The sequence below is a fragment of the Lepisosteus platostomus genome, chromosome 17 (genome assembly GCF_059453375.1).
Source record: "Lepisosteus platostomus isolate fLepPlt1 chromosome 17, fLepPlt1.hap1, whole genome shotgun sequence".
NCBI lineage: Eukaryota > Metazoa > Chordata > Actinopteri > Semionotiformes > Lepisosteidae > Lepisosteus > Lepisosteus platostomus.
The window spans coordinates 7224622-7252102 of record NC_142627.1 but is presented as its reverse complement, the minus strand read 5'-3'; the positions used below and the strand labels follow the sequence as shown (position 1 = coordinate 7252102).

Genomic DNA, 27481 nt, shown 5'->3' with positions numbered 1-27481 from the left:
TTTCCTTAAATCATTCTCAATTTCAAAGCTAGTCGTCAGTTTTTTGACTGCGCCCTTCATTCATATTTGTCTCATTTGACAAAAAAAGAACGATACACTGAACATGACCCTACCTGAGATTTTAACAAAGCTCAATAGCGTGGGTAAATTTCATACGCAAAAATATCGCAGGCCCACTACAGGTCATAGTCTTACTTCCTAAACAATTTTATCCTCCACCAGGAAACAAGGCAGGAGAGTCGAGGTAAGGAATTCTGAGATTTGGTAAGTCACAAACCTCTACTTTTGACTGTAACTATGCAATTAAGCAACTAATACCTGACAAAACATTGAGAATAAAATGCTGGGATGAAGCGAGTTAAATATCACAATCAAATCTGGAATTAATGCAATTTAAAATCTGATAGTTTACATAAAAAGTATGCATGACAGTTTCATTCAGGTGTAGGATGTTGGTATGTTGACTGTTTCTTAAGAGACCTGGGCTGTCACAGAATGACCCTTTTTACCATACTGTATATTATAAGTTTCCCTCAAGTGCTTGGCATTAAAAATGCTCATCACCTTATTCAGGTCTCACATGCTGATACATATTAAATATATTACTATATATACTTGGTATATATTAATATACTTAGCATATTATACTTAATATATTAAGATATATTATGTATTAAAGAGCTTTTCATTACTCGAAGAAAACAACATCACGAAGTAATTACTTACACCGTTACACTTAACCACACCTCCCAGTTCTCTTTAAACCTACTGGAAATCTACTCTTCTTTAGTTTGAACAGAATAGCTTGCTGGACAGGCTTTCTGCACTGATACACTGTTCTCCCAACTATTCTCATTATTGACAATTATGACTTTACAACAATAAGAAAGCTGTATGGTTTTCAATGACCAACTTGCTAATTTAAATTGAGCGCAACTACAAAAAACGACCATTAAGGGACGTTTCAGAGCAGTAAGCGCTTACAGCTGCAAGTGGCAGAAAACGTCCACTTTTACCATGCTAAGCGAAAACGCTGATTTCACTGTCAATCCAGATGGCAGAACATTACAGAGATACCCACAACCTGCTGGTTCCAATCAGATTAGCGTTTTCCTTCATTAATAATGTCAAGTCGAAGGCCGACCCCTTTCAGGCAAGATTACGGCTACTTTCTCCACATTGACGTTACTAAAACGTCAGGGTCCCATTGCCTTTTGGTCCAACACCACTGCTGTACAAATCAGTGAAAGTGGGCATATGCCCCTTCCAGAAAAATAACAAATACCCAAAAGTAATAAATACCACTGACAGCTACTGTGTCCTAAGCTGTGCACTTCTGGCAAAAGACTCACTACCACCCCCCTCCCAAAAATGAAGGACTCTTCAAATCCACAAAAATAAAAAAAAGGAAGCCTGCCTGGCAAATAGTCTCGTTTGGGAAATAATGAAAATCATAAGTCAAGTAATTTAACTCTGCAGATGGAAGAGTGAGCCTTAGACTTTAAGTAGCTCAAAAGCAATTAATAGAGAAGGCGGCTCCCAGAGGAACCTTAAATCAAGAGTCATATTAATGTTTCAGTCTGCGATGGGGTCACTTTTCCAGCTGGTTAAATCCCAGTGCCCCTCAGCTTCACTCTCCTCATGTGCTCATTACTGAAAACAACCTCCCCTGTCCGCCTACACAGACGCACCCCTGAGCCAAGACTGCCAGGGACCGACATCCAGACGGAGGCAGAACCCCAGCTGTGAAAACCACAGTGCAGTTGAGCCAGGGTCCGACAAGGGACCATGAGGCACCTCAGTCCTGGGATGGAGAACGGGCCTGTGACGCCACTGCCAGCGCCAGTCCCAGTGTCGAGAGCCTTCTGCCCGTCTTACTGCTTTTAAACGGAAATGATGTCTTTAAGAAAGGTTTAAGAAGGGAACACCCCTGCTTGACCTTGATTTGAGAGCTGGATGGGTGGTCAGCCAGATGCTTCTGGCAGGTAAGGCAATGAACGCTGATTTTTACATAACTGTGAAACGTAAATAAAATGGTTCTCATCAAAAGAGAAAATGTACTGTATTATGGTCAAAACAGGAATTAACAGAGTGAGCAAACAACCAAACTTCTAGCACAATCAAGCCTCCAAAGTTTTGTGCCAAGCTTTCCTAGAATCCTGGCTCTTATTAAAACCAAATTAACCACTGCACATAAGACAGGCAGGGAAGATTTAACACGTGCCCAAATTACAGTGGCTATGAGTTCTCAAAATTTAACCTGGCTTTCAACAATGTGAAAGGCCTGGAATGCCACAATTCCTGTAACATAAAAAAATATTTGTGCATTTAGATGCTGAATTGATTGTTTTTTATATTTATTCTATTTATGGATGTTCATTCCAGCTTGTATCCAGAGAGCACATTCTTAAAGAATGTCAGAAAAGTTCATTTTAATAAAAGTAGTTTTCCAGGCTGGATATTCATTAATATATATATATATTGCTCTAAGCCCCAGGATGTACACAGTCTTTTCTAAATTGCCAGCTGCATGAGAATCCTTAAAGACTGCATCCTGGATTAAAATTACACTGAAATGAATATATACTGTAAACCTCATGGAACACACTGTACTGAAGATCCACTTCAGTATCCCACACTGGGGATGTATTTTAAGTGAAAAGGGACTTCCAACACAGGATTTTCTCCTTTCATGCTGACAGTCAAATTAACCAATGGGTGAAATGCAAACCGATCCATTTGTTAACTCCATCCATCGTGAACAGTCCATTCCATGTTCAGGAAAGTTACAGCTTTTCTGTTTCTGCATTCCTTAATTGTCTCCAGCAGGACTATGTGTGGATACATAGAAACAGAAACTTTTTTCAGTGGGAAGCTCCATACCTACTAAATGTTAACTCCGATTGCAGTCTCAAGTCAAATCATGATTTGGAATGTATTCAAACTGATCAAGCGTGAAAACAATACACATTCGCCAGAAGTACTGTAATTCAGAGGATGGAAATAATGTTTAGCGCTCCAGTGTTTAAGTGGAAGCCATTATTTTGCCAGTGCTGTAAGGGGCGTATAGTGCAATTAAATGTCTTAACAGCCCATCCAGGTGAACAAAGTTTAATGGCAATCACAGCCCTGTTGTAGAAGGATCTTTGAGGACTCTCTGAAAATTATGACAAATCTAGCACGTGGTTTAGCAACAGAGAAGTGGCATTCTGCTGTGGAAGAACCATGTGTCCACAAGCATGTAGAGAAGCTTTTTTCGAAAACAGCACAGAATTTCAGCAAATGAGATGGCTGAACCCACCATTACATTTTGTTCTAAGAAACCAAATCCGCCACTCGCATGCCCTTGGAGTCGTCTCCGGTGCTGTCACAGAAACACGGGCCAGGTTATTCCCCAGTGGCGTCGGGGAGAGCACACTGAGAGATGAGCGGCCCAGTCCTCGGCCTCAGCCCCAAGCTGACCAGCGCGACAAGAGCCCGCAGATCACAGGGGCCGGAGCTGGAGGAGCTGAGGGAGCTGGGGCCGGGCAGAGGCAGGGTTAAAGCCCGCGCTCAGGCTGTGAGTCATGCTGCTGCCCCCGGAGGGCAGGCACTTGACCTCCTTTCGCTTGGCTGCCCCCAGCTGTACGAATCGAGCCGACACTGGAACACGCTGGAACTGAGACAATGCCTCTCGGTGCAGCCGCCTGCCGCTCGGACGCAAAACAAACACGAGCAGACGTTTAACGAGACAAGTGTTTGGGGGTGTTGTTGTTGTTCTGTAAGGATTTGGTGTCTGTTTGTTTTTAAAAACAAAGCGCGCTCATTAAAGTGTTTGTGTAAATAAATGACACCTAAAATCAAGACAGCAGGGTTTTTTTTTTACTCTCAGCTCTCTGTGATTTCTGTGTAGCAACTCACATTGTGTGCGATCAGATGAAAGCGTGTATAAGGAAAGACAGGAGCAGGGATGGGGGCAAGGTTTGCTATATGCCACACAGAAGCCAGTCATAACAAAATATCCTTTCGCAGTGCTCTGGAGATCACCTGATAGCGTAAAGCAGAGCACGTCAGTGGAATGTTTTCCTCTCTCCTAGAGGGAACTCCATTAATGTTCTGATCTGGACAGCTCAACATTGCAATCAGATGTTTGCCTGTAAGTAAAGGGCACTAGCAGAGATTAAGGCAAAACAGAAGCCTTTTCCAGTACATTAAATGTACAATATATCAGTAGCCTGGGGCAGCAAAACACAAAACTGCAGTACACAAGCCATCTTCAGTGTCTGATGCTCAAAACATCCTATCTTTTCCCATCATGTAGCCTGATCAGGCAGATTGGCTGTGTTTAACAGAATAGTGGGCACAAGCTGCCCAAAACAGAACACACCGCCTAGACAACACTTTTGGACACAAACGCACCCAAGCCTACTTAGACAGATTTACATTTAAGAATGTTTCCAGCTGTATTACACAGCAGCTCAATAAACTTGACTTAAAAAAAACGGATTTGTTTACATTCAAAATGTGATACTGAGTTAAGGTTTTAAACAAGAAAATGATGCCCAACCAAGACAAGCTTGAGCTTGAGAAAAAAGTAACCTTACAGTTACATTTTCTCTTCAGGTTTATAATTGCTGTTCAACCCAAGTGACCACTATAAATCTGCAACGACTTAGAAGAAATGAATCTTCTGAGAGGTGGGGAAGTCAAACTGCTGGTTTTCTTCTGTAGAGTACTGTATTACAGTCCTAGCTGCTAGCTCACAGACTGTGATGTCATCCATTTCTGCCATTACACCAAGGGGACTAGGGATAATTAGCGATCTATTCTTTACCCCAGCAGTGCTGAGCCAGGGCTGGGCTCAGAAGGAGCTCACCAAACTCTCCTTCCGCCAAGTGTTGCACATGAATACGAGCGCAAAGTATTTCTGATTAGATTTCTGTGACAGCAAACTGCGACAACAGATGCATGCATGCATGTAGCTTGTAATTACAGGTACAGGGCAGGACAGCAGCTAATGACTTTTATTGCCACCCACAACATGCACTGGTCACGATCTAATACTCAGGTGGGTGCTTTTGATTTAAATCTACGAATCACCCCATTTGTTTTTATTATAAAACCACCCAAAGAGTCCTTACTGCTCAGCCCAAGCGAGGACCCCTACACTGACGAGGTGAAAATGAGGCTCCTCCAGCCACCCCACCCATCATGCTGTTCACTTCTTTTGACACGCTCCAAGCTCTGTGGCCATGTACAGGAGGTCCAGCAACCGCTGGAGGACAGGCGCATGCCTCACTGCTATCCCAGCCAGCCTGAATGTGCCTGAAATGCCCCAGGTGTGTCTGTTTTACTGGGAGCTGAGCAAGCCCTAGTCAACCTCGTCACCCAGCCCCAACTCTACCTGGCTTGGTATAACACTGCTCAGGACATGACCGATCTAGTCAGTGACTAGACCCAAGTTACTCAATTTTCACCGGCGTTGGCAAAAAACCCTGTTGAGGAGACAATGTCGCGCAATGTTAACCAATGTTTTGATAAATGTCCCTCCGTTATACCACTGGTATAGGAGTCTGTGGTCAAGCTGCAGGGCTTGAACAGGAACCAGGCACTTACAGGCTGCAGAGTTCATTCTTCACTGAGGAAAAAAGCACCTCCACTGAATACCCTCTGGATGTATGTACAATAGATAAATCAAACATTATCTACAGTTGATTATTGGAATTTCTGCAAATCAAGATCAGGCCAGCTTTCTCAACAATCTATTTAAGCAAACTGCTCTCACAGGTTTGGCCTTTACATTGTAGGTCATGCAATCTAGAACAAGAAAACTGTTAGAAAAGCATCAACAACTCTTCACTGCAAGATGACAAGCCACTGGCTGCATTTTTGTGTGCTATGAGAAAGCTTAAGGACAAGGACTGAGATACGCATTGATGTCAATTAGAGAACATGTTGACAAAAACCCTCATATTGGGTTAAACTGTGCCCATTTTTTATCTGCCTGTAACTTAATATAACCTATCGATGCAAAATTTGATCTCACGACGCTGACAATAACAAACAAGTTCCTGTAGACTCATCTATTTTAGATTCAGGCAACACAAGCACCTGAGGTACAATATCAGTCACGTCAACTCTCAAAGCTAATTCTGTCCTTTTTAAAAACATCCAATGTTTATAAACCTGCTAAAATGCTTATGCACAAACAGATGCATGTCCTATGACTTCACTCCTTTCATCCTGCTTTGACTTTCAGCTTGAAACCTCCAATCACAACCAGCCTCAAGTCCCTGGACACAATTTATGAAACAACTGAGCCAGACAGGTCAAAGGAACGAATGAGGATTTAAAATAAGTAGAGGTATACACCTACACCACAGTCACACAAAACGTGATAAAAGAGCAATGCAGCACATGGGCCACTCTTAATGTTATCAATTATTTTCTTATCAGAATTACAATGTGGGAAAGGTTATTCTACTACAACTCCTACAAGAAAGTACCCCTGGGAAACCATCATAGATGTTTGACCTTTATTGCATGCTTTGTTGAACTTCAAAGAAAATATGTAAACTCTTTGAAATAGAACATTCGAATTCTTTATGAATCACTTTGGTACGGTGTTCTCGATTTTCTTTGTCATCCTGACCACTAGTGGGTGCTCACATACAATTTCTTCTGATCCATATAGGCTTGGCATTGTTTTCCCCATCAATGACAAAAAACAGCTTACAGTGCTATTTGCATTTTCTGGGGAAGGTAATCATAGAGATATCACTGCATACCCTTTGTGATCAGTTTTCAAGGGCAATGATTTAAAGAAAATTTGAGTTTTAAGGGTTTTATGGCTGATCTATCAAAACAACCCCACGCTTTGTGCCTACATTAAAATTCAAACATTTGCCAACAACAAAAGTAGCTGAAAGTCTCCCCTTTAATGCACACATACTGTACAAGATTTTTGCCCTCTATGAAAAAGACTCAACTATTTCTACACCTGCTTAGCCACTACTGCAATTCCCTTTTTCAGCCATCGCTTGCTAAGGAGTACACCAAAGCCACCGTGTACTGCAGCTCCCCTTATCTGATGCACTGCTTGTAATCAATGCCCAATACACTCTGTATCCTATTATACTGAATACACTATATCTGCATATACAGTGGGAGTAGAAAGTACCTATAATGTAATGATGTCCTATTACTCCTTCTATAGACTTCCATTGTAAGTACATCACTGCCAGGTGCCTGCATTTTATCTCTTTAATGATCAGCTCTGTTACAATATTAATCTATTATCTATATCTTTTTTCACATTTCTAATCAGCTTTTTTTTTTTGCTATACCCACCCAACTTTGGAATTGCCAATTCCACACGAGTCCCGGCTGCAGGCCTCGAACCCGCGGCCGCACACAGGGGAGAACGGGGAAGTGCGGACGGACTCCCCTGAGCCGCTCGTCTTTAACATGTCCCAGGCAACGCTCACCGACAGCTCCGCGTGCCTGGAGTCCAGCATCCAGAGCCAGGGGAACCCTGGCCGACTCTCCCCAGCCTCCCTTTGCTGCTCAGCCAGCTGTGTGCAGCTGCTCGGGGAACCTCACTCATAGTGACTCGGCCCAGGCTCGAACCCGCAACACCTGGATTCAGGAGAACTCAGCTTATGCTTGGGTGAGTTCTCTTGGGTGTTGGGGGCCTCTCTGGAAGCCTCTGCACAGTATTATTGATAGGCAGTTATAACGAAACTTTGTGATTTCTTTTCTTTGCATTATTTTAATAACTGTTTCATTAATCTGCTCATTAAGCTGATGTAACTGCAACATACCCTGCATTAGGCCATCTGCTAAACATATATAAATGCTGAAAGGCAATAATTTTATTTTTGCAAACATTCATAAAGCTGTGGGGAAAATATACAGTATAATACAGCTAAATAAAAGCATTAAGATATATGTCCTAGAATACTGTAGCTCAATAGTCACTTACCCATGCTATTGGTAGAACTACACCACATCAGGAGACATCCAGTGCAGATTAAGTTAAAAAAGCAAAACATCAAGATCTTCCATGACTGAAAACAAAAGAAATACACAAGTCAACCACACAACAGATAATTCAAGGGAAATTCTCACAGTCTTTAATCATCATTCAGGCAGTGCATATCTTGTGTTGGAAAAAAATCCATAGTTGTACGTAGAAAGATGTTCATATATTTAAAATAATCCTTTTTCAAACAGATATTGAACAACACATACTGGGTTCATGAAGCCCATCAACAATTCTTGCATGTTATAAAAAAACGATGGGTGCCAATCACACAGCACTGTTGACTTCCTTCACAAAATGTGCAGCAGTAGCTCCAAAATAATCACTTGCTAATAATTGATGAGTGACACATATGTCTACATAATACACATTCACTAACCCTAACCCTGACTATTTTCTCCATCAGGGGAAAATACACCTTTGCTGTAACTCATGAAGCAGATACACAGAAGCCTGAAAACGAGTATTTGACCTGTCACTTCAAATTGAAGGCAATCAAGATCTTTAAACCACTGTGAAACACACAATTACAGGCGGTAAGCAGTATTATGACAGAAGCTGTGATAACCAGTGACAAGATCAGAGCCTGCACAGCGATGGGAAATGAAATATGTGGGCCTCCAGCAATGTTCATGCCTTGCAGTTTGCTTCCATAGTGCTTAAATGCTGTTTCGCACTAGACAGAGGGGAAAAGGGCCAAAACGGAGCAAGAACGCATCGGCAGCACGCTGTGACCTTGTTAATACGGTGGCTTGTTTACATTCCAGGTGTCAATCAACTCCTGCAGATTACATCCACAGGAGACAAGGGAGCAAAAGCAGTGTGAGAGAGTACGGTCAGCAAACAGCAGATGCACATCGACAGCGTTACAACCTTATACTTTACTACTAGAAAACAACAGATGTAAGCACAGGAACTGGTACTGAATGAATGTATTAGTACTGAAATCCAGACATCCATTTTCACAGTAAATGCTTTACCCTTAAAAAGTCCCAGGAAGCCTGAGTCCACCCTAGAAGGCATTGGGTGCAGTGGGATGACAGTCGAGATGGGACGCCAGTCCATTGTAAGACACACACATGTTCATTCACTCACGCATGCATGTTTAGAGACACCAGTTTTCTTGACCCACTGTAAGATACACACACGTTCATTCACTCACACATGCATGTTTAGAGACACCAGTTTTCTTGACCCACTGTAAGATACACACACGTTCATTCACTCACACATGCATGTTTAGAGACACCAGTTTTCTTGACCCACTGTAAGATACACACATGTTCATTCACTCATGCATGCATGTTCAGGAACACCAGTTTTCATTTCGATAGGATCGTGGGAAGGAAGCAGAGCACAAATTAACACAGAGAAGTGGAGTGGAGAGCAAGCTCCAATCGGAATGCATCCCAGGCCAGAACTGAATCCAAAACCAGTGAGGCAGTAGAGCTAGTAGCTGCACCTTACTACTTGAATATAGTGCAATATTAAACACTTCTCCATGGAATTGCTGTCCGTGTAAAACGAAGGGAAAAAAAAGTAAGCAGCTGCATGTGAACATGCTACATTCACAGAGTTGTAAGGCAAACCATTTTTTCGTCGCTGCTGTTGCTTTGTTTTTTTTCCTTGCCTTCTGGATTACAGCTAGTTTTGGACTTTTCTCTGCAATGAGCAATTAAGGCTGCCAATAAAATTACAGCCAAGAGGAAAAATCACTCTCATTGGTTTTAATTCTAGGTCAGCGAGAACATCATGATGGGAGTCCCTGCTGGTCTCTGTCAATAGCTGCTGTATCTTTCACTTCATTATACTCGATGTGAGCACAGTGACACAGGCTTCTCCAATAGCTGAGCAGCATCACATACTGTGCTAAGTTTCTGACAGATGGATCGCATCCAGATAATTCCTAAGTAGGGGATTGAACCCAACATATTCTTACCAAAAGGTCACTGTGCTGCCATGCATCAGTATTGCTAGTATCAAGTACGGTAAATGCTCTTAAAAAAGGGTTGCTGCGTTATCAGCAAAATCTCTGGATGGCTGCACTCATTAGAAGACGGTGTATTAACAGTAAACTGAAATCACCCCCTTTCAACCCCTGAATCTGCATTGAGGGTAAAGGCTGTGAACATGTCTTGCAGTTCATAATCGTAAAAGAGGAATCCTCTTCATTGCATTGCACTGTCTCTGAACACTTAACGAATGAAGGCAACTCTTCATAACCAGAATTTCCTTTTCACATATTTGAATCGGATCTTCATGGCTAGCTCCTCTTGCTCCTGGAGGACATTAGTGGGAGCTGCAGAGCTGTTGAGCCCTGCTGGACAAAGCTCACCTTCTGCACACTCCACCTGGCACTCAGTCAATAAGAGGACACCAGGTCGAAGTGCCCAACGAAAGAGGTCACCCCAATCGGATTTCCCTTTAACTCCCTGCAAGTGCAGAAGCCTGTTCAGCACTTAAAATGAATTCCCCTCTTCTAAATCTGCCACTTTGGACAGTGGACTCCACATTCTCCTAGACCAGCGCTCACAGATAGCTAATGCAGTACGACTGGGTTCTAGGAAGGTTGGCTATTCATGTTGGATGAGGCAAACGCAACCTGGAGAAGTTCCAGGACTCCCATCAAGCAGCTCAGCATGAGCGGAGTCCTAAAATGTGGGTTTTTGCTAGTGACTTTAAACACCACTTATCACGTATTTATGAATTCAGGCCCTATTTATAGGTATACATAAAACCTTTAATCCAGCAAATCTTCAGGCACATTTGCCTCTTCTATAGCAACTTGTCTACAGAAATGTAATTCGAGTTTTCATATTATTTAATCTAATCCTTACATTTGTTTTGTTCCTTTAATCAATGCATTCTAATCTTGTTGTAAATGTCCTCTTGCTGTGCTAAATGGATTATATGAAGTGCCATACCTATATTTTTCCATATCTTACATCTCCAATGCCTTTCTACATATTATTGCTTTTAAGGGATACTCTACAGTAAACAAGGCTTACAGGAAACCTTTCAGAAAGGAGAGATTAAGAATGGTGTGCATGGCATTGTATTATGACAGATTAATACCATTTCAAATCTTTCCAAATAAATTGGATTATGCGAACATCTTAAATGTGATATTTGACTGGTTTAAAAGATGACCATAATACTGCACAGAAATTACATTCACCATCAGGAAGCAACAAGCTAAGGAAAGAGGAATTAATTATGCATACATTAATGGGAAATATGGAATAATGTTACATTACGTTGATCAATACCCTGTTAAAAAGCAAATTAATATGCTACTAACTTTGTCACAGATTTAAAGATCTTCATGTTACAGTAATAAAAAGCATGCTGCCCATAATAAGGTTTCTATTGCAGCTGTTATTCTTGTCATATTGTGTTTATTGTAAGCAGGTAGTGTAGTATATTTTTATTGCTCTAAGCAGGTTACAAAGATATTCTAAAAAATAAATGAAAAACATACTTACTCTTCTGTCCCCAGCAACCAAGCAGAATTCTTGATAAAACTTCCCAAAGAATGATCTCTGTGATTTACGAAAAGGATGGATGGTTCCCTGGGAAAACAATTACAATTTTTTTATTAAAACCAGTATATCACCTGCCTAAAAAGGCTTCATATAATTCAGAAACTGTGAAGCACACTGTGGTTATGATCGCCAAAGCTTTTGCACTTTCTTTTCTGCTGTATGAATATTTGGCTTCTACAGTCCAGACCCACTTCAAAGGGGTGCTACACAAGACAATTCCACTGTCTAACTGAAAGTTAGCCCTACAAAAGTAAAAAAAAAAACACATTGATTTTTTTCAGTTAGCATCCTGTTATCCCTATCAACATCAATCTATTTTAATTAAAGTTTTACGGTTATAAAATGTAGGAAATCAAAGTAATCAGATTAGTGTTTCTTTTGAAACTTAAGATTTTTTACATGAATATTCAAACGTTTTACATAATATTACTTATTGTAACTGAAAACGCCAGGTGTTGAGACACACTTTCACGTAGGCTTCATACCTATTCAAATTACCTGCTAGCTATTATCAGTGAAAATGAAGACGTTTTATATAGAAAGCCAACATGACTTGAGGTTACTTCAAAGCTGTTGCATTAGTCTTATCTAATAAGAGTGCTCCTAATGTAATCGTTCTTGGCAGATTTGTACCGAAGGTGAGGATATGTTTGTCAAAACAGGAAAACATGATGTCTTCGCTTTTTTTTATAAATCTGCACTGCAAACAAATAGGCGTACAGCATTTCTGCAGGACAGTAATTCTCAAAGTAAGGGCCGACACCTTACATAGTAGTGCCACCTCATGGTGAAAAGGGATAACATTCCTACTGTATCATACTGTATATATATTCAGCAGTATATGTCCATAATCATCTACAGTACTTTATTTTGGCATTATCCACAATCTTCATTGAACAAACCAAAACAGGCTTTGCAGTGGTGCAGCAGCACTGTAAATTTTAATGTTTCACTACAAGCATGTTAATTGTGTTTCGCTAAACACACTACAAAGGCCAACATTTCATTGTCTTTAAAATATTTATTTTCCACAAAACATGCTAGTTTTACATTCTGCAATGGACCTAAATAACGTGGCATAGCACCTGCAAAAAAACTAAGGGAGGAATATTTGCCAATTCTGCAAGAATTAGTGCCAAATATTTCACTCCTCAGTTGTGGTTGAAATGTCTTGTTATTGAGCAGGGATTTTTGCCACTCCTATTCAAGACAGATAAAGTACCTGGCTGTTTTTTAATTTTCTCCATACTTACCTGAATTTTAAACATTTAGGTTTTGTACGCTAGCAGAAAATGATTGGAGTAGACCACAATTTAAGGGTTAAGTTAAGGGTTAAGTTAAATATTTTGATGAGGATCTGGAGTCTATATGTTGATGCCACTGTAGGTGCTCAGTGTTGTAAATAACAACTTACCAACACATAGGTGTCCGTCTCCTGCTTCTTCCGGTGTAGTGGAATATCTTCAGAGCAGAGCAGGAAAGGAATGAGGAAAGAGACGTTATCTTGGTGGAAAGGGGAAGAGGAACAGTCTACTTTCACCAGCTGTGTGGGGCTCTAAAACACCGTCAGCTCAGACTTGCAAACCACAACCACAACACACAAGACTGGGACACACAACTGAGATAAAAGTCACAGGAGATGGGTTGTGCAAGTCAGAATGACTAGATTCTGAGAACATCACTGGCCTCAGGCAACAAAGTCATTACATTAGGCTACAGAGAAATAAAACGCAAAACAGACATTTTGTCAACAGCCAAAGATCAAAGGATCTCATTCCGCTATTTCTCAAAATAAGACTGCTGTTTGCTTCGACAATGTGGGTGAAGATCTTGTTCCACACTTCCAGAAAATGTTGTCCCAATTAGAGACTCCTGTTCTCCATTTAAACTGTTCTGACTGGTTTCCTCTGATGTGCGTTTCACTATTGATTAACCTTGATTGAACTGATCCTCTGGGTAGACTTTGTCAATGTATTTGGAGATTCTGAATACATGGATGAGATCCACGTGTAGTTTTCTCTGTTCAACACTAAATGTCATCAGTATTCAGTGTAGGACATTCCGTTAAGCCCAAATTTATCTTCTCTAGCCTGCTTCTAGAGTAACTATCTTTGCTTAGAACATGACGAGCAGAATTGTACATAATACTGTAAATAGAATAAAAGTCTGACTAACATCCCTTAATTGAAATTCAACACTTTTAACTGCAAATCCTAACATTTCCTTTCCTATTGCTAATAAACTCGAGTGACATACGTATAGAGACGTGCCGAATTCCATCATACTGATCATTTTCACAGTGTTCAACACGTTGAGATGGTGTTTCCCTGCAGCTGCTTTAAACCTGCACTATGTGGGCGGGGTCTCCTAACTGGTAATGAAATTTCCCACAGTGACGTTGCAGCGTAATGACATGTTACAGAGGAGCACGGACACGATATTTTCCTAGACCGAGTGACAGCAGAAATTTGTTTTTGCGGGAAGCAGGATTTGTTTTTGTAATCGTCTGACAGCTCGACTGCAATCTAATACTAGTACATTCTCGCTGACAACTGACTGCACGCATCTACCGTTTTTATAATGCAGAGTCCTTAAACAGGCAGGTTCAGTCTATGATAAACTGACAGTCTTACGCACTAAGCCGAATGCACGCCAGTTAAACGGAGATGTGTTTTTTTTTGCTGGCAAAACATTATTAATAAGAATATGGCATATAAGGTGTGTAACATTTGGATGGAGTAACTAAGTTATAAGCAAAAACTGCCTGAAGAACCTGTGTTCATTTCAAAATGATGCGGTCCTGTCATATTTGTTGATATAACCAAACCCTGTACCCCCTCTTAGATATATTTACATTACAGAGTTTGCTGTGACGAACATTATTGTGCCCTGCGATAACCTGAAACACCTAGTTTGTTTTTATAGACTAACTTACTGCCGTCTTAGCCCTTACCTGGCTCTTTGATGTTTATAACATCCAACACCACCATATCAGGCTTATCCAAAGGAGTGATTTTTCTCTCCGTCACTCCGGAAGGTACCACGTCAGGTTTAGGCCCGAGCTTTCTGGGGTAGTAATCCCCAGAATTTTGGTAGGGGAGCCCCACTGAGGACGTGGACATACTGTCCATCGCCATCTTGGATTCCTCCAGCAACAACACTCTGCCGGCGACGGGCAGCACAGAGGGACAAAAAGCAGCAACGGCCTTGATGGGCGGAGAAAACGCGAAGCAGTAAATGTACAGTAGTTCAGGTGGGTAGCTGCGGCAGCATGCGTAGGCTGCAAAGGAAGAAGTAATAGGTTTATTCAATGCTGAAAAGAGAGGAAAGAAAACACAACGTTTCGGCCGTGGAGTCTTCTTCAGGTGAAGACATTTTGCCTTCACACCTGAAGAAGGCTCCACGGCCGAAATGTTGTGTTTTATTTCTTCTCTTTTCAGCATGGAATAAACATATTACTTCTTCCTTGGTAAATGTACAGTTGCGAGAGTTTTGGTGTCAATCGGCAAGGCTTTCTGTGAATGATGCCTGAGATTGTGAACCGAGATTTTCGAGGTGTAAAGACGAGCGTGTATTATCTCCACAAGAACAAGCGAGCATTGCGGTGATGACCTTTTGTACAAACACGTGTTGCAAAAATGTTCTTGGCAGCATGTTCCAGACACCCACTATCATGCTTTTTTAGTACCTTCCAGATTTCATATTTTTTATTTAATTCAATGCCCTTATAATCCCCTCTGGCCAGTACAGAAGAATTTTAAAATGTCTGCATGATACAATCCTTTAAAATGAGAGAATAATTTTGGTGGCCCTTTAAATTGTCTTCTGTGCAAACTTGAATCTAATAGCAGTAAGTATTTATGCTACTTTAATGTCCTCTGACCCTCACAGAAATCAGTGATTTAAGAAACAGCTCAGGATTAAATTACCTCTTTAGATCCAAACGAGAACGGATGGGGTAGTCAGGTGTGAATCAGTAAATGTTTGCGATAGACAATTTGACCACTGGAAGGAACCCTGCCTCTACATGAACATTAAACAGCTTGGCGAAGAGGCGTGTCAGAAAACATCAGCCATGTGTTCCGCAGGACAAGGGGCAGTTGTACATACCAGGCTAGCTACCCCTGCACTTGCTTATACAACGGTGAACAGAGCCACTTTCAAAACTTTTTGCAACAGTGCACATCATTCTCCTCTTATTTTTGTTTTGCAGACCTCTACTGAAATAAAAAAAACTCTTTGCTATAACTACTTCGTCTCTAGGCAGATCTGTGCCATTAAATGTCTGCCAGTTTTACCTGGGATTATGATGTGGAGCAAGTCAGCACTGTGGAACAAAAATGTCTGTATTAGCAGGATGACTTTGCAAAACGATGTCAATGTGGTGGTGCAAGCTTTAACCTTTAACCCAGGTAGGTGATTTGACCAGTATAAATTCCTGAAACGCAACTTTCTGTGATACTATCAGCCTATGGAATTTCGTAAACATACCTTAATGTCAAGGAGCTAACAAAACCCAAGAATGGAGGCAATAGGTCTCTTCTGAGGTCCTTTAGTTAGCAGGTCCTTTCTGGACTTTAACTGATCACCTATAGTTTAGTTTTTGTGGTGCTTTCGGTTCACTTTCAGTCAATCAAACTTCATTTTATATAGCACCTTTCTCGGACAGCACACTTCAAAGCACTGTCTAAACAAATGTCTAAAAAACGCCTGTGATTGCATAATGTATAACAATGCACTATCATGCTGAAACAGCTAAGTCAATAAGAGATGAAAGGTTGATATCTGTGCTAGGAGAACACACCCACTTGTTTACTACTTTATGTAGAGATGTTTATCTGTAACAAGTCAAAGGTTATTTTTCTGCTGGTTAACTTGTTACTGTAGACATGGTCCTCATTTCTTTAAAGGAACTGCTGAATTTGACTTTGAGCACACAGTGTTCCATGAGTACTGTATGTAAGAAGTTAGGTTAAGGAAGAAGCATTATAAGGAGTGCAAGTGCTGTGTTACAAATCGTTAGGTGCCTTGTAGCCAAAGTATTTTAGGCACTTTTCTCTGACAACCACCATTTTGACCTAAAGCGTGGCACAGCTGTTGTGTGAAAAAGGTCTGTTTCACACTGTATAAAATACACATCCCTTCATCCATTTTCTCACCATTTTATCCTATACAGGGTCTCAGGGGAGCTGGAGCCTATCCCAGCAAGCAATGGGTGCAAGGTGGATTAGGCCCTGGACAGGACATCAGTCCATTGCAGGACAGACGGACACAAACCCACACACTTTCCCCAGAAGTCAGTTGACCTTCTAGAATGTCTTTGGACTGTGGGAGGAAACACACGCAAGTACAGGGAAGACATCTTTTGCATCTACTGTTCTAATAATGAAAGGTCCTTAAACAGGCAGGTTCAGGCTATGATAAATTGGCAGTCTGACTGTCTTAGGCACTAAGTCGAATGCACACCAGTTAAACTGAGATGTGGTATTTCACTAGCAAAATATTACTAATAAGAGACTGGAATTTTAGGTGTGTAACATCTGGATGGAGTAACTACTGTAAGTTATAAGCGCACACTGCTTGAAGAACCTGTGTTCATTTCAAAATGATGCGGTCTTGTCATATTTGTTGATATAACCAAACGATGTACCCCCTCTTAGATATACAGTATTTACATGACAGGTTGTGCTGTGACGAACATTATTGTGCCCTGCAATAACCTGAAACGCCTAGTTTGTTTTTATAGACTAACTTACTGCCGTCTTAGCCCTTACCTGGCTCTTTGACGTTAATAACATTCAACACCTTATCCAAGGGAGTGACTTTTCTCTCTGTCACTCCGGATAAAAACTCCATGCTGATAGCAGGAATTGAACCCAGGGCCCCAGTGCTGTGAAGCAACATTGTTAAACACTGCGCCACCATGCCACCTTCAAATAGACTTTGCAGTTCATAACAATTAATTAAATAATTAACTTGTGATTATCTTGTTTATTGAGGCTGAGCGCTAGTAAACTGTACATAATTCCTTATCAATTCTTTATCAAACTGCTGGTGCTATCAAGGGCAATTAAATTAAGTTAATAAAGGTGACACTATGGGCCGTCTAGTGTCCCGAGCAGAAAGGGTGCTTGTTTGAAGTACAGGACGACTTCTGTTCACTTCGACCCTGGGTTATGTCTGTAGCATACTGTGACCCAAACCAGGCCCCCAATTTCTCATGCAGTGGCACAAAACTGGGGGCCTGGTTTGGGTGGGTCTGGGCCTGAGAAGGCCAGGACCTGATGATCATGCAGGACAGCGCTGACCAATGTGATGTCGTGGAGACCTGTGAGGTCATTGCGCTGACCCTGTGCAGCCACATCTGAGCTCACGTCAGACCTGCACTGTGGGAAGTGCACTTGTAGGATAGTGTGCACCATCTGAGATCACTTTATTGGCCCTATACAATTTCTTGTATTAGGAATTTGTCTTTTTGCATACCCCAGCTTGCTCTCCATGAGACACACAGACAGGGAGAGAAGCTTGGGGTCAGAGCGCAGGGTCAGCCATTTATACAGCACCGCCGGAGGAGCTGGGGTTAAGGGCCTTGCTCAGGGGCCCAACGGAGTAGGATTCCTCTGCCGGCTGTGGGATACGAACCAGCAACCTTCCAGCGACAGGTGGAGATCCTGAGCCACAGAGCCTACCGCTGCACCCTGCCACCAACCCTTTCCCTCTGCTGACACAGGGGTCACAGTGAGTAACAATGGGTTTCCCCGACCAGCAGTGTCTAAAAATCTGAAAAACAGGAAATTGCACAATTTAAAATCCTTTCAGTTCATTATCATTAAAAGGGTGATTTTGCAACAAAGAATGGAAACCTTCCTTTAATGTAACTTGCATTGTCATGCACAAGCTCATATTACAAAATTCCAGCTGAGATTTATTTAAAGATTTTGCAATGCCTTACTGAAATCATTTGTGAAATGCCCATTTAGTACACAACCTACAGTATAAATGACCTCATGTCTTATAAAGTGTGAACAATGCATAGAAATGCATGGTACTTAGGATTACCCACAAAAGAACAGTCCCAGCATATTTCTGGAAGATACAGCTAGCTTCTTCTGATGAGCGCATTGTGTGCCTGCATTGCTGAAAGGGCTATTATTCAGATGGAGGCCCTGGATGAGGCTTAAGCATATCATATAAAGGTGTAGTGTTTCAGCTGTGGTCTTTGCCCTAATAAAAGGACTTGTCTCAAAAGCAGTGCTAGTTATTGTTAGCATGCAATGACAAGCAAGTTTTGCAAATAAAGTGCTTCCATTATTAGTATTCAATAATGTAGTGTTAACTCAAGCCACTAGCTGCAATTCAAGCATGTAATTTAGAATATTACAGTATATACCCAAGTCTTGCAAGAGAAATATATACAGTATCTTTGACAAAGGAAGAAGAAAGGTTTATTCCGTGCTGAAAAAAAGAAAAAGCAATGTCTCTTCAGGTGTGTGCCTTGTGTCCCATGCTGAAAGGGTGCTTGTTTGAAGTACAGGACGAGTTCTGTTCAATTTGACTGCATGCTGAAGAACACACCCGAAGAAGGCTCCACAGCCAAAATGTTGTGTCCCTTCTCTTTTCAGCATGGAATAAATCTGTACTTATTCCTTTGTAGCCAGTGCACGCTGACACAGCTCCCTGCTTGAACTATATCTTTGACAGCAGTGTTATCACTTGTAACCTGCTCTGGTCAAATCTGAGAATTAAGTCAGGCTTGGGCCTCCGCGATGGGAGATCCTGGACTGGATCTTCTGAATCAAGGTCTCAGTATGGTGACCAAGGACGCTCAGCTGTCAGAGGAGTCAATCTTGGAAAGAGTCCGAACTGCTCAGTAATTAAAGACTCCATGGTTCTGTTCTGCACCTGGTCTGCTGTGCACTGGGACTCCAGGTGCATAACAGCTGCATGTGTCACCCAGGTGGGTCTCCTCCCATAAGCGAAGCCCCTTGGTATGAATCATTTATTCATTACAGCATTTATTCTTGGACCCTTTTTGTCATGTAGAGTAACCCCTTTCAATGACATCTTCGCAGCTGAAGAACTGAACAGACTTTAAAAGCTGCTGTGCCATCTCTGAAACCATGGCACATGTATTCGTAATGCCCAGTCTGCACTGACCATGATCATCACGTTAGGGTGTTAGCTGCAGGGAAACATTACCATCACAGTTGAGCTGTTTAGAAGTGTAATGTTTTTCCAGTAAACTGCTTGCATAGTTTAGTTGTGATGAAACTGTGAAATAAATGCAATTTCATCCATTTACCCAGCAGTTTCTGGCTGTTCTTTACTGTGGCACAGTAACTTTACTGAAAGAGGAACAGTCCCATTTGATTGCAAAAATGAGTAGGGGTTTAATTGGTGCAATCTGTTGTGGTACATTATAAACATATCTGTGAACTACAGGTTTAGAAATCTAGAATTAATCATGTCAACGAGTACAGGTTCATATCACTGCAGGATATAGACTTTGACTGTTGGCAGCCAGTAAAACTGCTTCTCACAAACTCTGCCTGGGTGGGAGGGTTTCTTTTCTCACCAGGAGGATCGCTGACTTCGTCTTTTACACTGGCTCTTCAGCAAGGTAGACGCACTGAAATTAGTCTGTACATACTGACTCTTCTGAAGCAAAAACAACATGAGTAGACAAGATCAGACGGAACTGGATAAAAAGGTGGAGGCAGCCAAACGTATGAAAGATGAAGACAAGCTTTATCGTTACAATGGCTTGTTGTATCCCACCATCATGTCCAGTCCTGAGAATCTCAAAGCACTGGAGACTTTTGAAGCAAGAGAAGACGACGTTATGCTGGCAGCTTACCCAAAGTGTGGTGAGTGTGAAAGGAGTCTCTAAAATTGAAGAGAGAAACGTACAGTAAAAGAATCATACAAGAGGATTTATCACAACACACAATATGCTTTTAACAATGAAGCACAGCTTAAATACTCTTTCAAATGGGAGAAATAAAATGTACTATCAGATGCATCAAAGAACAGTGTTGATCATTGAATCCAGGACTTGTTCTTTTTTTTAGTTCTCTATATCTAAAACAAGGACAGGAGGTGAGACAGGAGTGAAAATAAGGGAGAGATATGGATCACGGATTTTAAGAGACCCATTCAACCTGTAACATAAACATGCCTTCCAAGGGTCGTTTTGCAAATATGACCATAAAATATGGGACACACACAGGAAAGAGCAAATATAATATAAATAGAGCTGTTATGTGTCTATGGTGTATGCAATATATTACAGTATGTCCAAGTAGTGCAGGATGCAGAATACAGTGAAAATTGTATGTCCATGTAGCCATTATGGATGATTTGCTAAAGGAGCTGCAGGTTGGCTATTTAGCAGTCTTATTGCCTGGAGAAGGCAACTGGTTAAAACGTCTTATTGTTAAGAAGTTTATTGAGTTGTTCCTGTGTTAATGTTCCATCAGGTGTTTCTTCTTGGACTGTTGCTAAGGATAATGCTGTTTTCTCAGTCTTCTGTGTTGTCTCACTCCAGGGTTTAACTGGATGGAAGGAGTGCTGCATAAAATTGTAGCTGCTGCCACAGGTCGTGCAAATGAAAATCCAGAGTCCCCAAACAGTCACCCTGTATTGCCATCCATGCTGGAATTCCTTGATCCAGAAAAACACAAGGTTTGTGAAGAAAATATGACGGATTTTTTTCCATTTATGTTAAAGTACTGTATGATTTCACACACTTCCCTTCTGACTGATTTTTCCAGATTCTGTTGCTAGCACACTTTGATCTGAGCTAAGAGGGCCTGCTTCTAATGAACCGGGAAAAAAAAACAAAACCAAAATCGTAGGGAAACCTTGGTTTGGAGCCATGAAAAGTATCTGGGATTTGTGGTGCTGCTCTAACCACATTACAGTACATATTTTTCCAAATGTCCTGATCATGAATTTGCACACAACTGATGAACTGTTTCCAAGGTCCCTCAATGGAGCAAAGCCTGGGTGTGTTGTTAACATTTTCGGTATGGAGGAGTGGTGATCCAGCCTCTAGCGTAGAGCCCGGTTTGGACTTTCCGGTCTCATTTGCCCTAAAAGGGCTTTCTTTTATTTTCCAGATGCTGACTGAAGCTCCATCTCCAAGGGTTTTAGGTACACATGAACCTCCTCGCAACATTCCCAAATCCTTTTTCGACAAGAAAACGAAGGTCAGTAAATGTAATAATATCAGTGACTGTGATCTTCACTGACTGAGTGGTCAGGATCTCAGTTTGATAACGAATTTCAAAGGATGGAAGCTTCTATAGCCCAGTGTCCACCATCGCCCTACTGGGCATTGCTTTGGTAACTGTGGTCCAGAAGAGCACCAGGTACAGCAGAACCACAGGATTCCCTGGAGATCCACCCATCCAAGTATCGTCCAGTTCCAGCCTTGCTTAGCTTCTGAGACCCGGAGAGGTCAGACTACAAGGGAATAATACTGGCGTCTCGAATTCTTTCTGCCATCTAGACACCAACTTACTGCTCCATGGTTTCTGAATATCATTTTTTTTGTTTGTTTTTGAAATAATTCCTTTTTTATATTTTACTCACAAAGCAGGTTATCATTCCGGCTCCAGCGAACCTGCAGTATTATTGAAAGCTCTGTCTAATGGAGTCTCAGCCCTACTCAGGCCAAGCCCAACATGTTATATCAGTGGCTCTCAGTCCTGGCCCTGGAGGAACGCTGTGTTTTATAGATTTTGCTCCAGCCGGGATCTTAAGTCACGTGTGATTCCATTTCATGTTTCAATTGTTTGGATCTCTTTCAAAACAAATGCAAATTAGAGTTGGTTTTGACCCCGTGCTAATTACTGAGTTTAAGGATGTCCCTTTTTCAGGTATGCCTGCCAAAATATGACCAACCGGGTTGAAGCAGGAATAAAAACACTGACTCACTGTGGGAGATGTCGGACAGCTGTGTCTGTTCTCCAGAAATTCATCACCTATGAAGCACACTTTAGACAGAAACAGAGGAACAAATTCTTAACTAGCAGGATGAGGAGAGACTTCATAAATATCTGTTCACTGGAGTTGTTGGAAGTAATGTAATAATGCTTATTATATTAAAACTAAGGACTGAGTGCAGAAAAAAAGACCAAATCAGCAAGCAGATCAGATACAGGCACCAATCAGCACTGGGGATTCAGGGCCCAGTTGGAACACAAACCAGCAGACACAGGGGTCCCCCAGAACCATAGACTGAGACCCCCGATCTGCACGATGGGCCTGCACCTCTTGGGACCTTGGACCAGTGTTGGACCATCATTAATGCGATATCTTCCCCTAGATTCTGGTGGTGTTCCGCAACCCTAAAGACACGGCTGTCTCCTTCTTCCACTTCACCAACGGCAACCCTGTTCTGCCAACTGCAGAATCCTGGGACAAGTTCTTCTCAGACTTTATCAGTGGAGAAGGTAATAGAAGGAATCACGATTTGATCCATTGGCAAAATAGCAAATCTATTAGTAAACTAGTAAATGACCACAGTTGGGACATGATGAACAGAACATACCAGTACTGAATCCTTCTTGCATGGGCATTTTGAACTAATTGACAGTAAAAATCTAATTGCTGTAAATGGCCTGTCTGATGTACTCTACATCGCGTTTCATTTCTCTGTTGTAAGAGATCTTCCTTTGCTTTCGGCAGTTCCCTGGGGCTCTTATTTTGACCATGCCCTTGCCTGGGAAGAGCACATGGACAATCCCAATGTAATGGTCGTGACTTACGAGTACCTGAAGGAGGTGAGTCTGCTTCTCAACTCCAGAGCTGAACCCTGGGGTGATTAGCTGTGTGTATAACCTCTAACCTCTAACCAGGCTGATGTAAGCAGTGGTGTGCCATTCTTTTGACCCTCCTCATCCATATCAATAAGTAACAGTAAAGTCTGGTATAGTTAGAAAATTCGTTAATTATTTGGGCTACTAAATGACTGCATGAGTAAAATGGGCTGAAAGCCCTCCCCCTTGTTGCAACAACCTAGAAAACAATGAAAGTTAGAACAAAGCAAAATATCATTAAAATCCATTCCATTTCTTTAAACCTGGTACTTTAGAATCTTGAAAACATGGATCAATTTCGCAGTAGTAACGGTTCTGTTATTGTGATAATTTTCAGATGAAAGTGGCTGTCTATATTCTGCAGGTCACATGACTTTGCCTGGACAAGAACGATGTGTGACTATCTGCCTTTGTCTTCAATGTAGAACCTGAGTGAAGCAGTACAGCAAATAGCGAGTTTCTTCAACTGCAGCCTGAGCGAGGAGCAGATCCAGACTATCGCTCAACAGAGCACGTTCAAAGTCATGAGGGAAAACTCCAAGAACTCACATGGTCCAATGAGAAATGTCGTTTTCAGGAAAGGTAAAAACATTTTTCAATGTATCTGAGTCATCATGAGCACCTGGCTCAGTTCTTGGATAGACATAAGAAACTAGGAGCAGGAAGGGAGTCGAAGAGAGGTCTGGAGTTAGCTTCCTCTTTTATGTTCTTAAAATGTAATTAATTTGCACAAATTAAGATCAATGGAAATCTTTCTGACAGATTCAGCTTAAAAACAGGTACAAGGCAGGGATGTCCCCTGTCACATCACCTGTTCTCTTTATACATAAAACCCCTGGCAGAGTTTAGACTAAACCCAAGAATTAAGAGGATAAAAGTCAAAGGACAAGAACACAAGATAGTAGTCCTTTTGTATTTGGATAATCCTACTGAATCATTTTTTGGGGTTATAGATCTCCTGGAGAAGATTGTTCAGAAGTCAGTGTACAAACTAAACTTAGACAAAACAGAGGTTATGTGTTTATAATTATAATCCAACAGATGTTTTAAAAGAAAAGTTTAGGTAAACTGACTATCAACTTCTGTTAAATATTTGTGAGTACATTTCTCAAAAGACTTGTCAAAATTGTTTAATTCACATTTTGACCATTTAACCCGGAAGAGGACCTAGCTGGCTGGAGTTTGCTACCTATTGGTGGAAGTTATTAAAATGAATGTTCTACCATTATTATTATACCTTTTTCCATCTCTTCCAGTAGAGATCTCTACAGAACAATTTAATGAATGGGATAAATTGATTTCAAGAGGAGAAGGCTAGTTTAGCCTTGCCATATCTAAAATAATTTTACCAAGCTAATTAGATATCTAATCTGCTGGTGTGATGAAGATTATAGTGCAAACTGGAAGCAGATGGAGTCTCTGATTATAGATGAAATTCCAATACAGTTTTGGGCGATAGTTCACTGGCAGAAGCTCTATATAAAACACCTACTGTATAACCTAGGTAAAGGTACCGCTTAAAATCTGGTTTAAAATAATAAGAACTATGACTTGGAGACAGATATTAAAATATTAATGTGGATAGCTTATGATTCAGATTTCCATTTGGGAAAATCTGATTTACGTTTTAAATTCTGTACTATGAGAGGGATCACAGCAATATGTACTGTACCTTGATGAAACAGAATCACCTGAAAAACTTTGAAGACCTACTGTAACACAACAATATAATCTAGTAAAATATAGACTTCTACAGATACCTACAAATTAGGCACTGTGTAAATGGCTGGGTAAAACAACCAAATACAGAGCAAGGTAATAAATTGCTTGATAATTTTATAGCTTTGTACCAGTAGAGCAACCAGAAGAAAATAATATCAAAACTGTATAATAACAATGAAGATATGAAAAAAGATTAACTGGAATATAATAAGATAAAGTGGGAGAAAGAAATAATAAAACAATTTCTGCAGAACAGTGGAAGAGCATATGCGGATTTCAAAAAGCTCCACCAGTTCACAAGTTTGGAGAAATTTCTCTTGGAAAAATTTGACTCCTTTTTTTTATTAGTCCCAAACTTCAAGCAAAACAAAAAGGAAGCAGTTCACAATGTTGGAGGTTATTTGGAGAACAAGTAGCAACTCATTCACACATATTCTGGACATACTGTACCCCAAAATACAACCATTTTGGAAATTCATGCACTTTGCCCTTAATGATATAGTAAACTAAGACATACCATCTGAATTCTCTGTTATGTATTCGGGTCATTTTACTTTTGACTACATGGAAGTAAAGAATAGATATACAGTATACTAGAAATTCTTTTAGCTGCCAGAAGGAAAACTTATCACAAGAAAATGGTTTACTAAATATCCCCCAACATAAGAACAATGGATCAATATTGTGACAGAGAGTTATACAGTATAGTGGAAAAGATCACCTTTTCTCTTAGGTTACAAGCAGAAAGGTTTAGCAAATACCAGCAAGCCTGGATTAGGTTTCTGTCTCCATTGAGACCTGATTTTCTTCTGTGAAAGAGGATAAAGCAATGTTTTGTCTAGATTGTTGGTTATTTGTTGTGTTTTTGCTGATTATTTTTCTAGTGGTAACCTCCCATCCATGTTGACACAATGTAAATAGTCCATTATATAAAAAATAATATAATCAAAAGAATGAAAGTTGAAAGCTGTACATTATTTTACTTTGTATTGTATATGTTGTATTTGTAAATTCATCCATTGTTAAGTAAAAAAAAAATCATTTCTAAAGAAAGGATGAAAAGCTCAGAGGGTCATTTCTGTGCTAATTCAGTTCCTGAAAGAGGTGCCAAATGAGGCTGATTGTGATGTTAACTTGAGCAAAGCTGGAAACCAGCAAGAGCTATTTTGATTTTAATTCTCCATATAACAAACAAGGGCCTTCAGGAAGACAAACAGTAGTAATGGCATCTGCAGGGCTGTCAGGGTGGTCTGCAGGCAAATCTGATGAGGATGGGTAAAGTACAAAGTATATGAAAACGTTTAGCACTGTTCCACAGAATGACTTACTAACAGTTGGGCGCTGTTTGGAGTTAGAGCTACTGTATATGTACTGTAAAAAAGGGCTGCTGGAACCCCAAAAGGCATCATTTCTTTCAACTGTGTCATCTCAGTACAAAATACAATTTTGAACGTTTTGTCTCAGAGAAGTGCTTTTAGTGCGAACCTTACCCCTTTAAAGCACCACTCCTCTCTTCTTTTACCAACCTATCAGCTGTTTCCCATCCAGAAGGGTCCACACGCTGCTGAATATCTTTCTTACTGTGATCTCCTCTGCAGGGGAGGTGGGAGACTGGAAAAACCAGTTCAGCGACGCGCAGAGCCAGGAGATGGATGCCAAGTTTGAGCAGTTTCTTGCCGGGACAAAGCTGGGGGCTCAGCTGCAGTATGATGTCTACTGCAAGTAGTGCAGACAGGGCCAGCAGCTCCCAGCCAGCGCCTGGAGAGACACATGGAGGACAGATCTGGAGGACTGAAGGCTAGAGCACGAGAGAAACTGGGACTTCTAATATTCATGTGAAATAACCCATACACCCTAACACATTCATAAATATATGTACTGTAGTAGCATTGAAGTGATTTAATTTATAAATTCAAGAGTATTTTGGATTTTTTGAAACTGTGAATTTATATATGAAAAGTAAAACCTTTTTATTTTAAATAGAATGTACGGTGACAAAAACGCAGATTAATGGAAAATGAAGTATTACAGTAATGTCTGGCTGCTCTTCATTGCGTCAAAGTTTCTTTTCCATTGGATAAACACATGTAATAATAAACTTCATGATGAATAAAAAGTTACTTTTCCAAAAGAGGAAAAGCCCCAATTGATTGAAATAGTTTTTTTTATTAAAAAGAGTGGAAGCCTAATTAGTGTTACTTGGTTGTTGCTTAAGCACCATTTGTGAATGGCAGGTTTAGAAAGGGACAATTAATCATGCCCTAAACCAGCAAATGCTGTTTGAAATCACTGCAGGAAATCAGAGCTTGCCTGTGTACTGCTTCTGCTTCTCACGCAAGCTCTGCCTGGGTGGGAGGGGTTACTTT

General features: G+C 40.9%; 2 protein-coding genes and 1 long non-coding RNA gene across 3 annotated transcripts in view; 2 read left to right on the top strand and 1 right to left on the bottom strand.

Annotated features, from left to right (window-relative positions):
• The window catches only part of slc30a6 (solute carrier family 30 member 6), a 48792-nt gene extending 33926 nt beyond the window's left edge, over positions 1-14866 (bottom strand). Inside the window, exons 1-4 of the mRNA XM_088610415.1 lie at positions 14522-14866; positions 12983-13029; positions 11509-11595; positions 7964-8048 (exon numbers count right to left, since the gene is read on the bottom strand). Coding sequence (XP_088466541.1) covers positions 7964-8048; positions 11509-11595; positions 12983-13029; positions 14522-14705 — 403 coding nt within the window. The 5' untranslated portion in view covers positions 14706-14866. The remainder of the gene's footprint in view (positions 1-7963; positions 8049-11508; positions 11596-12982; positions 13030-14521) is intronic.
• Positions 14701-20046, top strand: LOC148646029 (uncharacterized). The gene is made up of 4 exons (XR_015927971.1): positions 14701-14821; positions 15782-15980; positions 16745-18306; positions 19223-20046. It is a non-coding gene; the product is annotated as an uncharacterized LOC148646029 (long non-coding RNA).
• A 159-nt stretch (positions 20047-20205) lies between these two features.
• On the top strand, positions 20206-27261 carry LOC148646028 (sulfotransferase 6B1-like). The gene is made up of 7 exons (XM_088610416.1): positions 20206-20435; positions 21116-21252; positions 21690-21779; positions 22901-23027; positions 23263-23357; positions 23819-23975; positions 26714-27261. Exons 1-7 carry the CDS (start codon positions 20243-20245, stop codon positions 26839-26841), a joined length of 927 nt encoding a protein of 308 aa, XP_088466542.1. The 5' UTR covers positions 20206-20242; the 3' UTR covers positions 26842-27261.
• The last annotated feature ends 220 nt before the right edge of the window (positions 27262-27481 follow it).

Bases quoted from the DNA above. Each gene is read 5' to 3' on its own strand.
- LOC148646028 (XM_088610416.1), top strand. From the start codon at position 20,243: ATGAGTAGACAAGATCAGACGGAACTGGATAAAAAGGTGGAGGCAGCC. The intron at 21,780-22,900 runs GTCAGTAAATGT...ATCTTCCCCTAG, and splicing joins TTTTCGACAAGAAAACGAAG to ATTCTGGTGGTGTTCCGCAA. The intron at 23,976-26,713 runs GTAAAAACATTT...TCTCCTCTGCAG, and splicing joins AAATGTCGTTTTCAGGAAAG to GGGAGGTGGGAGACTGGAAA.